The sequence below is a fragment of the Loxodonta africana genome, chromosome 3 (genome assembly GCF_030014295.1).
Source record: "Loxodonta africana isolate mLoxAfr1 chromosome 3, mLoxAfr1.hap2, whole genome shotgun sequence".
In the NCBI taxonomy this organism is placed as follows: Eukaryota; Metazoa; Chordata; class Mammalia; order Proboscidea; family Elephantidae; genus Loxodonta; species Loxodonta africana.
The window spans coordinates 19,942,987-19,956,443 of NC_087344.1; the positions used below are offsets into that span (position 1 = coordinate 19,942,987).

The 13,457-nt window shown below is 40.0% G+C and overlaps 1 protein-coding gene across 1 annotated transcript; it reads right to left on the reverse strand.

Annotated features, from left to right (window-relative positions):
• Positions 1 to 12,755: 12,755 nt before the first annotated feature.
• LOC135230522 (olfactory receptor 7G2-like) lies at positions 12,756 to 13,457 on the reverse strand. The gene has a single exon (XM_064279880.1). It carries the CDS (start codon positions 13,455 to 13,457, stop codon positions 12,756 to 12,758), a length of 702 nt encoding a protein of 233 aa, XP_064135950.1.

Consider the following 13,457-nt stretch of genomic DNA (forward strand, 5'->3'; position numbering starts at 1 on the left):
TACAACAAAGACAAAAAAAAAAAAAACAAGTGAAATGAATATATTTATGACAAGCTAGGAGCCCTGAACATCAAAGGCAAGGTTAGAAAATTAACTAAGGGGAAGGGGGAGAAAAAGACAGTTCAGAAGTGGAGAGGAGTTACTGGACCTGAAATGCCGAGAGGTCTCAGGCACCATCCCCAGAAGTGGCTGAGGCAGTTTCCTCAGGGAGAGGTAGCCAGCCACACAGCCTACTCACACCTCTGGAACCTGAGAAGAACTGAGCTTTTGACAAAAGCTAAGTACTAAGTATTTGGGTATATTTTATTGCGCCCCTGCCACCAAGCCAGCTTCAGTGGCTGTTGATTTACCTGGGCCTGAGATAGGCCATGTTGAGCACCTATAGCCATCCTCCAGGCCCTGGAGAAGGAATAAATTCACAATTGGGGGAGAAGATAAGTTGCCAGCTCCGCTATCCTGGGGAGCTCAGGCAGAAGTGGCTCCTGTCCAGGCATAAACAGTGCATGGACTTTGAGTACCTTTCCTCTCTGCATGTGCCTGTGTGGCCTATTTCAGGAGAATAAGCTCTTGTTGGCAGACTACAGCTGTTTCAGCTATGCAGTGGAGAGGTGGGTGTTTGGTGATGGACATTGCTTTGCTTATCAAACAGGGTCCTCACATACCCACATCAGGGGCCTAAGGACTGGTGGCTCCATTCAGGTCACCCAGCCACCCACAACAAGGATCCAAGGATAACTGGTACCTCCCAGTCCTTACGACCAAATACACTGGGTTCCCATGGTCCATCTGCAGAACAAACCCACCTATACACTCTAGGGAATAGGGACACTCTTTCCTCAGAGACACTTGGGGGATGATGCTCAGCCCCCTGCCTTGTTCAGAGCATGAGCCCCTGCTGCAACCAGATACTGGTACCTACACCAATCACCCCTGCCCTCTGACACTATAGGACAGAGCCTGTACCACACACTTGATGAGCAGCTACCTGGACACCTGAACTGAATTCATACAAGAAAAGTGAATGGACTCCTAGACTGATATACCTGATAACACCTCCAGCCATCTGAGAACAGGAGGTCAGAGCCCCAAATGCAAAAATAATCAAGCTAGCTCACTCAAGCAACCCATTGGGCATATCAAAACAAAACAAAGCAAGAAGCTATGATACAGTAAGCAAACAGAAAATAAACTAATGCAATAACTTATAGATGGCTCAGAGACAACAGTTAGTATCAAGTCACATAAAGAAACAGACCATGATCCCCTCAACAAGCTCTCAAAACAAAGAATCAAGGGATCTTCTAGATGAAAGTGCATTCCTGCAATTACCAGAGGCAGAATACAAAAGATTAATATACAGAACCCTTCAAGACATCAGGAAGGAAATGAGGCAATATGCAGAACAAGCCAAGGAACACACAGATAAAGCAGCTGAAGAAATTAAAAAGGCTATTCAGGAACCTAATGAAACATGTAATAAGCTGGAAAAATCCATAGACAACAATCAGGAATTCAGTAGATTAATAACAAAATTACAGAAGTAGACAACTCTATAGAAAGTCAGAGAAGCAGATTTGAGCAAGTGGAAAGCAGAATTTGTGAACTTGAAGATAAAGCACTTGGCACCAATATATTTGAAGAAAAACAGATAAAAGAATTAAAAAAAAAATGAAAAAACCTTTAGAATCATGTGTGACTCTATCAAGAGAAACAACCTACAAGTGATTGGAGTACCAGAACAGGGAGGGATAACAGAAAATACAAAGAGAGTTGTTGAAGATTTGTTGGCAGAAGACTTCCCTGATATCATGAAAGATGAGAAGATATCTATCCGAGATGCTCTTTGAACTCCACTTAAGGTAGATCTTAAAAGAAAGTCATCAAGACATATTGTAATCAAACTTGCCAAAACCAAAGATAAAGAGAGAATTTTAAGAACAGCTAGGGATCAATAAAAAAGTCACCTACAAAGGAGAGCCAAAAGGAAAAATCTCAGACTACTTGGCAGAAACCATGCAGGCAAGAAGGGAATGGGCTTACTTACATAAAAAATAGAAGGGAAAAAAATGCCTGCCAAGAATTATATATCCAGCAAAGTGCTCTCTCAAATATGAAGCTGAAATTAGGACATTTCCAGATAAACAGAAGGTTAGGGAATTGGTAAAATCCAAACCAAAACTACAAGAAATACTAAAGGGATTTCTTTGGTTAGAAAATCAATAACATCAGGTATCAACCCAAGACTAGGACACTGGGCAGAGCAATCAGAAGTCAACCCAGACAGGGAAATCACAAAAATAAATCAAGATTAAAAAAAAAATGCTCAAAACAGTGTAACAGCAATGTTATTACATAAAAGAAGACAACATTAAAACAATAAAGAGGGACTAAGAAATGTAGTCATAGATCTTCCATATGAAGAGGAAGATAAGGCAATACAAAGAAATAAAATTTAGGTTTAAATTTAGAAAAATAGGGGTAGATAATTAGGTAACTACAAAGGAGACAAACTATCCTACACATCAAAATAAAATACAAGGAAAAAACAAAGACTCAGAAGAAACAAAATCAACAACAATGAATATAAGGAAAGGACCATATATAAAGACAATCTACTCAGCACATAAAATTATGTGGGAAGAAGAAACTGTCAGCAACACACACAAAAAAAGACATCAAAATGATAGCATTAAATTCATACCTATCCATAATTATGCTGAATGTAAATGGACTAAATGCACCAATAAAGAGACAGAGTGGCAGAATGGATCAAAAAACAGGATCTGTCTCTATGCTGCCTACAAGAGACACACCTTAGGCTTAGAGACACAAACAAACTAAAACTCAAAGGATGGGAAAAAATATATCAAGCAAACAACAATCAAAACAGACCAGTAGTGGCAATACTAATTTCTGACAAAATAGACTTTAAAGTAAATTCCATCATAAAGGATAATGATTAAAGGGACAATATAAAATTATTTTTTTAATTTTATACCAAGAAGATAAAACCATATTAAATATTTATGCAATGACAGGACTGCAGGATACATAAGACAAACTCTATCAACATTGAAAAGTGAGATACACAGCTCCACAATAATAGAAGACTTCAACACACCATTATCAGTGAAGGACAGGACATCCAGAAAGAAGCTCAAAAAGACACCCAAACCAAAACCAAACCCACTGCCATCGAGTCGATTCCGACTCATAGTGACCTTAAAGGACAGAGTACAACTACCCCATAGAAATTCCAAGGAGTGCCTGGCGGATTTGAACTGCCAACCTCTTGGTTGGCAGCCGTAGCACATAACCACTATGCCACCAGGGTTTCCAATAAAGACATGGAAGATCTACATGCCACGGTAAACCAACTTGACCTCATAGACATATACAGAACACTCCACCCAACAGCAACCAAGTATACTTTCTTTTCTAGTGTGCATGGAACATTCTCTAGAATAGACCACATATTAGGTCATAAAGCAAGCCATAGCAGAATGCAAAACGCTGAAATATTACAAAGCATCTTCTCTTACCATAAGGTCACAAGTGCAAATCAGTAACAGAAAGAACAGGGAAAAGAAATCAAAACCTTGGAAACTGAAAAATACCCTGCTCAAAAAAGACTGGATTATAGAAGATATTAAGGATGGAATAAAGTAATGCATAGAATCCAATAAGATGAAAATACCTCCTATCAGAACCTTTGGGACACAGGGAAAGCAGTGCTTAGAGGTTAATTCATATCAATAAATGCACACATAGAAAAAAGAAGAAAGGGCCAAAATCAAAGAATTATCCCTACAGCTTGAACAAATAGAAAGAGAGCAACAAAAGAAACCATCAGGCACCACAAGAAAACAAATAAAAAAATTTAGAGTAGGGCTAAATGAAACAGAAAACAGAAAAACAATTGAAAGAATTAATAAGATCAAAAGCTGGTTCTTTGAAAAAATCAACAAAATTGAAAAACCATTGGCCAAACTGACAAAAGAAAAACAGGAGAGGAAGCAAATAACCCGAATAAGAAATGAGATGGGCTATATCACAACAGACCCAACTGGAATTAAAAGAATCATACCAGATTAGTATGAAAAATTGCACTCTAACAAATTTGAAAACCTAGAGGAAATGGATGAATTCCTAGAAACACATTACCTACCTAAACTGACACGAACAGAGGTAGAACAACTAAATAGACCCGTAACAAAAGAAGAGATTGAAAAGGTAATCAAAAAACTCCCAGCAAAAAAAAAGCCTTGGCCCAGACGGCTTCACTGCAGAGTTCAACCAAGCTTTCAGAGAACAGTTAACACCCCTACTAGTAAAGGTATTTCAGAGCATAGAAAAGGACGAAATACTCCCTAACTCATTCTATGAAGCCAGCAAAGCCCTGATACCAAAACCAGGTAAAGATATCACAGGAAAAGAAAATTATAGACCTATATCCCTCATGAACTTATATGCAAAAATCCTCAACAAAATTCTAGCCAATAGAATTCAGCAACATATCAAAAAAATAATTCACCATGACCAAGAGGGATTCAAACCAGGTATGCAGGGATGGTTCAACATTAGAAAAACAATTAATGTAATCCATCATATAAATAAAAGAGAAGAATCACATGATTTTCTCAATTGATGCAGAAAAGGCATTTGACAAAGTTCAACACCCATTCATGATTAAAAAAAAAAAAAAACTCTCAGCAAAATAGGAATAGAAGGAAAATTCCTCAACATAATAAAGGGCACTTATACAGAGCCAATAGCCAACATCATCCTAAATAGAGGGAGCCTGAAAGCATTCCCCTTGAGATCGGGAACCAGACAAGGATGCCCTTTATCACCACTCTTATTCAACATTGTGCTGGAAGTCCTAGCCGGAGCAATTAGGCAAGATAAAGAAATAAAGGGCATCCAGAGTGGCAAGGAAGAAGTAAAAGTATCTCTATTTGCAGATGACATGATTTTATACACGAAAAACCATAAGGAATCCTCAAGAAAACTACTGAAACTAAAAGAAGAGTTCAGCAGAGTATTGGGATACAAGATAAACATACAAAAATCAGTTGGATTCCCCTACACCAACAAAAAGAACATTGAAGAGGAAATCACCAAATCAACACCATTTACAATAGCCCCCAAGGAGATAAAATACTTAGGAATAAATCTTTCCAGGGATGTAAAAGACCTATACAAAGAAAACTACAATACAGTTCTGCAAAAAACCAAAAGAGACCTACATAAGTGGGAAAACACACCTTGCTCATGGACAGGAAAACTTAACATTATAAAAATGTCTATTCTACCAAAAGTGATCTATACATTTAATGCAATTCTGATCCAAATTCCAATGACATTTTTTAATGAGATGGAGAAACAAATCACCAACTTCATATGGAAGGAAAAGAGGCCTCAGATAAATAAAGCATCACTGAAAAAGAAGAACAAAGTGGGAAGCCTTACTCTACCTGATTTTAGAACCTATTATACTGCCACAGTACTCAAAACGGCTGGTACTGGTACAACAACAGATACAGAGACCAATGGAACAGAATTGAGAATCCAGACATAAGTCCATCCACACATATAAGCTGTTGATATTTGACAGAGGCCCCAAAACAGGTAAATGGGGAAAAGACAGTCTTTTTAACAAATGGTGCTGGCATAACTGGATATCCATCTGCAAAAAAATGAAACAAGACTCATACCTCACATCATGCACAAAAACTAACTCAAAATGGACTTTGTCAAATCTAAAACATTAAAGATCATGGAAGAAAAAAATAGAGACAAGACTAGGAGCCCTAATACATGGCATAAACAGTATACAAAACACTGGTAACAACGCACAAACACCAGAAGAGAAACTCGATAACTGAGAGTGCCTAAAAATCAAACACTTATGCGCATCCAAAGACTTCACCAAAAGAGTAAAAAAACAACCTACAGACTGGGAAAAAAAATTTGGCTATGACACGTCAGATCGGCATCTAATCACAAAATCTATAAGATACTACAAAACCTCAAAAACGAAAAGACAAATAACCCAACTAAAAAATCGCAAAGGATATGAACCAGCACTTCCAAAGAAGGCATCAGGCAGCTAACAGATACATGAGGAAATTCTCATAATCATTATCTATTTGAGAAATGCAAATCAAAACTTCAATGAAATGGCATCTCATCCCATCAAGGTTAGCATTAATGCATAAATAAATAAATAAATGTTGGAGAGATTGTAGAGAGATTGGAACATTTAAACACTGCTGGTGGGAATGTAAAGTGGTACAACCACTTTGGAAATCGATTTGGTGCTTCCTTAAAAAGTTGAAATAGAACTACTGTACAATCCAACAATCTTACTCTTTGGCATATATCCTGGAGAAATGAGTCCTCACATGAATAGATACATGTACAGCCATGTTTATTGCAGCACTGTTTACAATAGCAAGAAGATGGAAACAACCAAGGTGCCCATCAATGGATGAATGGGTAAACAAGGCAGGGGACTGACAACCATCCCTCAGTGTCTGTGAGGAAAGCCTGTCCCTATTCCCTAGGGCATGTAGGTAGGTGAGCTTTGCAGCTGGAATATGGGCACCCAGTGCTGTTGGCTGTAAGAGCTAAGAGGCACCACTTACTCTTGGATCCCTGTAATGGGTGGCTAAGTGGTGTGGTTGGAGCCACCAGTCATCAAGCCCCTGATGTAGGTAGGTGAGGACCCTGCTTAATAGGCACAGCAATGTCAAATATGAACGTGTCTGTCCACCATATAGCTGAAACAGTTGAAGTTAGACTTCAGGTATGTACCCTGTTGCACTGTGCTAATGAGGGCCTATGTTGTTGCAAGGGGCCCACGCAGCTCTCTGCAGGGGTGAAAGGCATTCCAAGTCCATGGACCCCATATGTCTGTGCCTAAGCAAAGGAGCTGTTTCTGCCCTGAGTTCTCGGCTTTAGGGGAGCAGGCAGATTATTACTTCCCTCTTTGTTAATTTGTTCCCTTTCCAAGGCCAGGAGAATGGCTCTGGCTGTATGACAGTTTCTACTTCCAGCCCAGAGGATGCAGCCAGCTTGGACCCAGAGCAGAGTGGGGACCGAGCAGTTAAGTGGGAGAGAGGTTTCTCCCAAAAGGGTATTGTTTGATCTGCAAGGTAGGTTAGACACATGAACTTATTTTTTGCCAATTAAGCACCACTTTTAACTGATTCTGGACGCATGAATAGATGTGAAAAATGCATCCTGAATGCCTCTCCTTCTGTCACCATACTCATGCCAGTAGATTCAGCCTGCAGGATGCCGGTTCTCGCTTGGTCAGGTCTGACAACTACTTGCTGCTTCTGAACCATCTCTCCCTCCCCCTGCTGCTCAGCCTGATTCCTCAACTTTGAGTTTGATGTTCAAAGCTCCTAGACTGTCATATATAATTGATACACTTTTTTTTTTTTAATCTTTGTTGTCAGAGGGACCACAAAAAGTGTCTGACTACCCCGCCATCTTGGCCACACCTGCAAGGGAAGTTTTGCTGAAAATCATTCAAAAGAGGCTGCAACAGTATATTGACAGAGAATTGTCAGAAATTCAAGCCGGTTTCAGAGGAGGGCATGACATCATTGCTGATGTGAGATGGATGCTGGCTGAAAGCAGAGAATACCAGAAAGAAGTTTACCTGTGTTTTATTGACTATGTTAAGGAATTTGCATGGATCATAACACACTATGGATAAAATTGTGGAGAATGGAAATTCCAGAACACTTATTTGTGCTCAGGAGGACTCTGTACATGGATCAAGAGACAGTCATTTGAACAGAACAAGGGGACACTGCATGGTTTAAAGTCAGGAAGGGAGTGCGTCAGGGTTGGATCCTTTCACCATAACTATTCAATCCGTATGCTGAGCAAATCTTCTGAAAACCTGGACTATATGAAGAAGAATGGGGCATTAAGATTGAGGAAGACTCATAACCTTCGTTATGCAGATGACACAACCTTGCTGAAAGTGAAGAGGACTTGAAGCACTTACTGATGAAGATCAAAGACCCCAGCCTTCAGGATGGATTACACCTTAACATAAAGAAAACAAAATCCCTCACAACTGGACAAATAAACAACATCATGATAAATGGAGAAAAGATTGAGGTTGTCAAGGATTTCATTTTGCTTGGATCCATAATCAACACCCATAGAAGCAGCAGTCAAGAAATCAAAAGACACATTGCATTGTGCAAATTGGCTTCACAAGACCTCTTTAAAGTGTTGAAAAGCAAAGATATTGCCTTGAGGACTAAGGTGTATCTGACCCAAGCCATGGTATTTTCAATCGCCTCATACACATGTGAAAACTGGACAGTGAAAAAAGAAGACAGAAGAACTGATGCCTTTGAATTGTGGTGTTGGCAAAGAATATTGAATATACCATGGACTGCCAAAAGAATGAACAAGTCTGTCTTGGGGAAAGTACAGCCAGAATGCTCCTTAGAAGCAAGGATGGCGAGACTGCGTCTCACATACTTTGGACATGTCACCAGGAGGGATCAGTCCCTGGAGAAGGACATCATGCTTCATAAAACAGAGGGTCAGTGAAAAAGAGGAAGACCGGTAACTGGTGCAGTGACTCTGTGGTACAACGACTCTGTGTATTCCTTCCCTCTGCTTTTGATGCTTCCTGTGTCATTCAATATTATAGTCATAGAACCCTTCAATATTACAATTTGAGGCTTGCATTTTTATTTAGCTGTTTCATCTTGAGATGTAGAGCATGTTCTTTGCTTTTCGTTTTCTAATTCCAGGTCTCTGAACATCTCGTTATAATACTTTGTCTTCCCGAGCTGCCCTTTGAAATCTTCTGTTCAGCTCTGTTACTTCCTCATTTACTCCATTCACTTTAGCTACTCCATGTTCAAATGCAAGTTTCAGATTCATTTCTGACAGCCATTTTGGTCCTTTCTTTCTTTTCTGTCTTTTAAAAGGCCTTTTACTGTATTCATGTATGATGCCCTTGATGTCATTCCACTACTTGTCTTCTCTTCAGTCATTAACGTTCGGTAGGTCAAATCTCTTCTTGAGGTGGTCTCTAAAGTCAGGTGGAATATACTCAAGGTCATACTTTGGCTTTTGTGGACTTGTTTGAATTTTCTTCAGCTTCAACTTAAACTTGTTTATGAGCGATTGATGGTCTTTTCTGCAATTGGCTGATGGCCTTGTTCTGGCTGATGGTATTGAGCTTCTTCATCTTCTATTTCCACAAATGTTCCTGCCATCTGACGACTTCCACATGTGTAGTAGCCATTTATGTTGTTGCAAAAAGATGTTGTTAGGTATTGTTGAGTCAGTTTTGACTCCTAGCGACCCTATGTATAGCAGAACAAAACCTCACAATTGCTATGCTTGAGCTGATTGTTGCAGCCACAGTGTCAATCCAACTTGTTAAAGATCTTCCTCTTTTTCACTGACTTTTTTACTTTACCAAACATGATGTCCTTCTCCAGGGACTGGTCCCTTCTGATACCATGTCTAAAGTATGTGAGATGAAGTTTTGCCATCCTTTCTTCCAATGAACATTCTGCCTGAATAAGTTGCTGGTCTTGCAAAATTCTGTCATGTGATCTCTGTCAACTTTACTATCACCCAGGCCATATTTTCCAACTCCTGATCCTTCTTGGTTTCCAACTTTTGCATTTCAATTGCCAGTAATTACCAATGCATCTTCACTGCATATTTGATCAATTTCATACTGTGGAAGTTGGTAAAAATCTTCAATTTCTTCATCTTTGGCCTTAGTGGTTGGTGTGTAAATTTGAATAATAGTTGTATTAACTGGTCTTCCTTGTAGGCATAGGGATATTATCCTTTCACTAACAGTGATGTACTTCAGGATAGATCTTGAAATGTTCTTTTTGACAATGAATGCAACACTGTTCCTCTTCAATTTGCTATTTCCAGCATAGTAGAGTATATGATTGTCCCATTCAAAATGGCCAATACTGGTCCGTTTTAGGGCATTAATGCCTAGGATATCAATCTAGTGTTTTCCATTTCATTTTGGATGACTTCCAATTTTCCTAGACTCATGCTTCATACATTTCACATTCGGATTATTAATGGATGTTTGCAGCTATTTCTTCTCATTTTGAGTCATGCCTCATTAGTAAATAAAGGTGTCATGGATTGAAATATGTCTCCCTAAAAAAGTGTGTATCAGTTTAGCTGGGCCATGATTCCCGGTATTGTGTGATTTTCCAGTATGTTATAAATCCTGCCTCCATGATGCTAATAAGGGAGAATGGGCAGCAGTTGTGTTAGTGAAGCAGGACTCAGTCTACAACACTGGTTTGTGTCTTTAGGCAATCTCTTGAGATATAAAAGAGAGAAGCGGGCAGAGAGATGGAGGACCTTATACTACCAAGAAAGAAGTGCCAGGAGTGGAGCTCATCCTTTGGACCTGGGGTCCCTGTGTGGAGAAGCTCCCAGTCTGGGTGAAGTTTGATGAGAGGGCCGATAGAGAGAGAAAGCCTTTCCCTGGAGCTGATACCCTGAATTTGGACTTTTAGCCTACTCTACTGTGAAGAAATAAATTTCTCTTTGTTAAAGCCACCCAGTATTTCTGTTAGAGCAGCATTAGATGACTAAGACAGAAGGTCTTGAAAACCTTATTCCATCCTCATCATTAAGGTAAACTCTACTTTGAGGAGGCAGATCTTCCCCAGTCATATCTTGTGTGTCTTCCAACCTGGGGGACTCGTCTTCCAGTACTGTATTAGACGGTGTTCTGTTGATAATCATAAGGTTTTCTCTGTCTTCACCTGGAAGCTCTGCTGTAACCTGTCTACTGCCACCACAGGACAAAAACTGACAGATGAGTGATGGAATATATGTAAAATAATGTGAACTAATATAATTTTGCTAAATTTATGGATGAAGAACCTGAACTTAGAGAAATGCAATAGAATATCAAACGCTATACAGCTATCACAGAGCAGAGGTAGAATTCAAACACTAGTGGTCTGATTTCAAAATTTTCACTCTTAATCACTATGATTTCTGGTCTTCTGTATTCAAAGAACTCTGCCAGTGTTTCTGGGTTACTCATTATTTATATCTCTTTGTCAAATTCCCACAGCTTAAGCCCAAAGCAGGTGACATGTTACAAATAACTTCCGACCTCAGCTATTCTGGAGTTAGGGAAACCTTCTCAGGTTAAGGGCTGTGGATAGAATTTTTTAATACTTGTAGCATCCAGACTTTCTGGAGTTACTGAGATTGAAAATGACACATCTGACAAACTATTGCCCTGAGATAATCTTTCAACCTTAATCAGTAATTATTTCGATTGTTCTTCAAGAAAATGCTGATGAAATTCTGCATGTCTACAGGTTATTCTGTAAACACTGTTCTGGTTCTGCTTCTGAGGTAATGCATAATTTCTAGTGACAAACTATGGTATATAACCTGTGAAAGATTTTTCTTCTCGGGAACATTTTTCACTCTCTAGTCAGAAGTGTTGTCCTGATATATAAATCATATATTTTAAAAAATCTTTGATAAATTTCTATTATCAGCTTAACATTCTTTTTATTTTAACAGGCCGTAAGGCTGCCCTCACTTCTGACACTAGCTTGAAGTTCAGGTTCCTCAGGCCACCCTCATTTCTGACCCATTAGCTAAAAATTCAGTGGTTCCCCTGGCCCCCTCAGGTTCTGTAGGTCACTAGAACAACTCACAGAACTCAGGAAAGCAATATGCTTATGATTACAATTTTATTATAGTAGAAGGATACAAAACAGAACCAGCCAAAGGCAGAGATGCATAGTATGAGGTCTGGGATGGTCACAAACATGAAACTTCTGTGTCTCCAGGGACACTTACCCTCCTGGAACATCAATGTGTGACAGTTCACAAAACATGGACAGCCAGAGAAGCCAAGCTCACCTAAGCTTCAGTGTCCTGAGTTTTTATTGCAGTTTTATTATATAGGTAGGTCCCTAAGTTGTGCAAACAGTTTGCACTTGACTACTAACTGAAAGGTTGGCTGTTCAAACCTACCAGCAGTGCCGTGAATGAAAGGCCTGGAGATCTGTTTCTGTAAAAATCACAGCCTAGAAAATCTTATGGAGCAGTTCTATTCTGTAACACCTGTGGTCACCATGTGTTGGAAGCAACTTGCTGGCAATGAGTATGGGATTACATAGACATGATTGATTGAATCAATAGTCATGTGTTTGAACTCAATCTTCACCTGTCACCCTCTTTGGAGGTCAGGCTGATATCAAGTGGCTCAAAATTTCAACCACCTAATCATGAAGACAGCCTTTCTGGCATGATAACCCTGTGCTGAGTCATCCCTTTAACATTACTTGTGAAGGGGTCAACCATAAGTCACTTTGTTATCACAAACTATCAGGTGTGGCCCCAGGCCCACTATGAATAAAAAGGCAGTCCAAAAACTCATACCGCCCAAAGACTAGCAACAATAGCCAGGTCTATCTTTGTGTAAAATTAATTCTTCATCACACTCACATCAGTGGAAAGAAGATATTCTTGAGAAGAGTTTCCTCAAAGCCCCCATCATGTCCTTGTTCCTCAGACTGTAGATAAAGGGGTTGAGCATAGGCATGACTATAATGTACATCACTGATGCTATTGCACTCTTCCTGCCAGAAAGAGTAGCTGCAGAGCTAAGGTAGACCCCAAAAACTGCCCCATAGAACAAGGAAACAATAGAGAGGTGAGACCCACATGTAGAAAAAGCTTTATACTTTCCTCCAGCTGATGGAGGAGTAATGGAGGAGGAAATTTGAATGTAAGAAAATGATCCCAAGGAGAGTAACACCACCCCAAACACTAGTCACAAAAAATTCTAGGATATTATTGATGAGGGTATCCGAACAGGCCAGCTTGAGGACTTGACCAGGTTCACAGAAGAAGTGAGGGATTTCCAGGTCTATGCAGAAGGACAGATGCAACACCATCAGACTATGGAGCAGGGCATTCATGATGCTAATGAACAAGGACGGTAGAATCAGCAGGCCACGGAAGCAGGGATTCATGATGACCGTGTACCTCAGTGGCTGACATATGGCCACATAGCGGTCATAGGCCAGTGCTGCAAGGAGACAATTTTCCAAACCAGCAAAAGCCAAACCAAAGCAGATCTGGGTGAGGCAGCCTGTGTAACTGCTGGATTTGCTCTGTGTCTGAATGTTCACCAGCATCTCGGGGACCGTGGTGGTGCTGAAACAGATGTCACTGAAGGACAGGTTGGAGAGGAAGAAGTACATGGGGGTGTGGAGGTGGGAGTCTGAGCTGACAGCCAGGATGATGAACAGATTTCCAAGCAGAGTGGCCAGGTATACGGTCAGGAACAGCCCAAAGAGGAGGGGCTGCAGTTCTGGATTCTCTGAGAGGCCCAGGAGGAGGAATTCTGCTATATCTGTTTTGTTTTCTAATTTCAT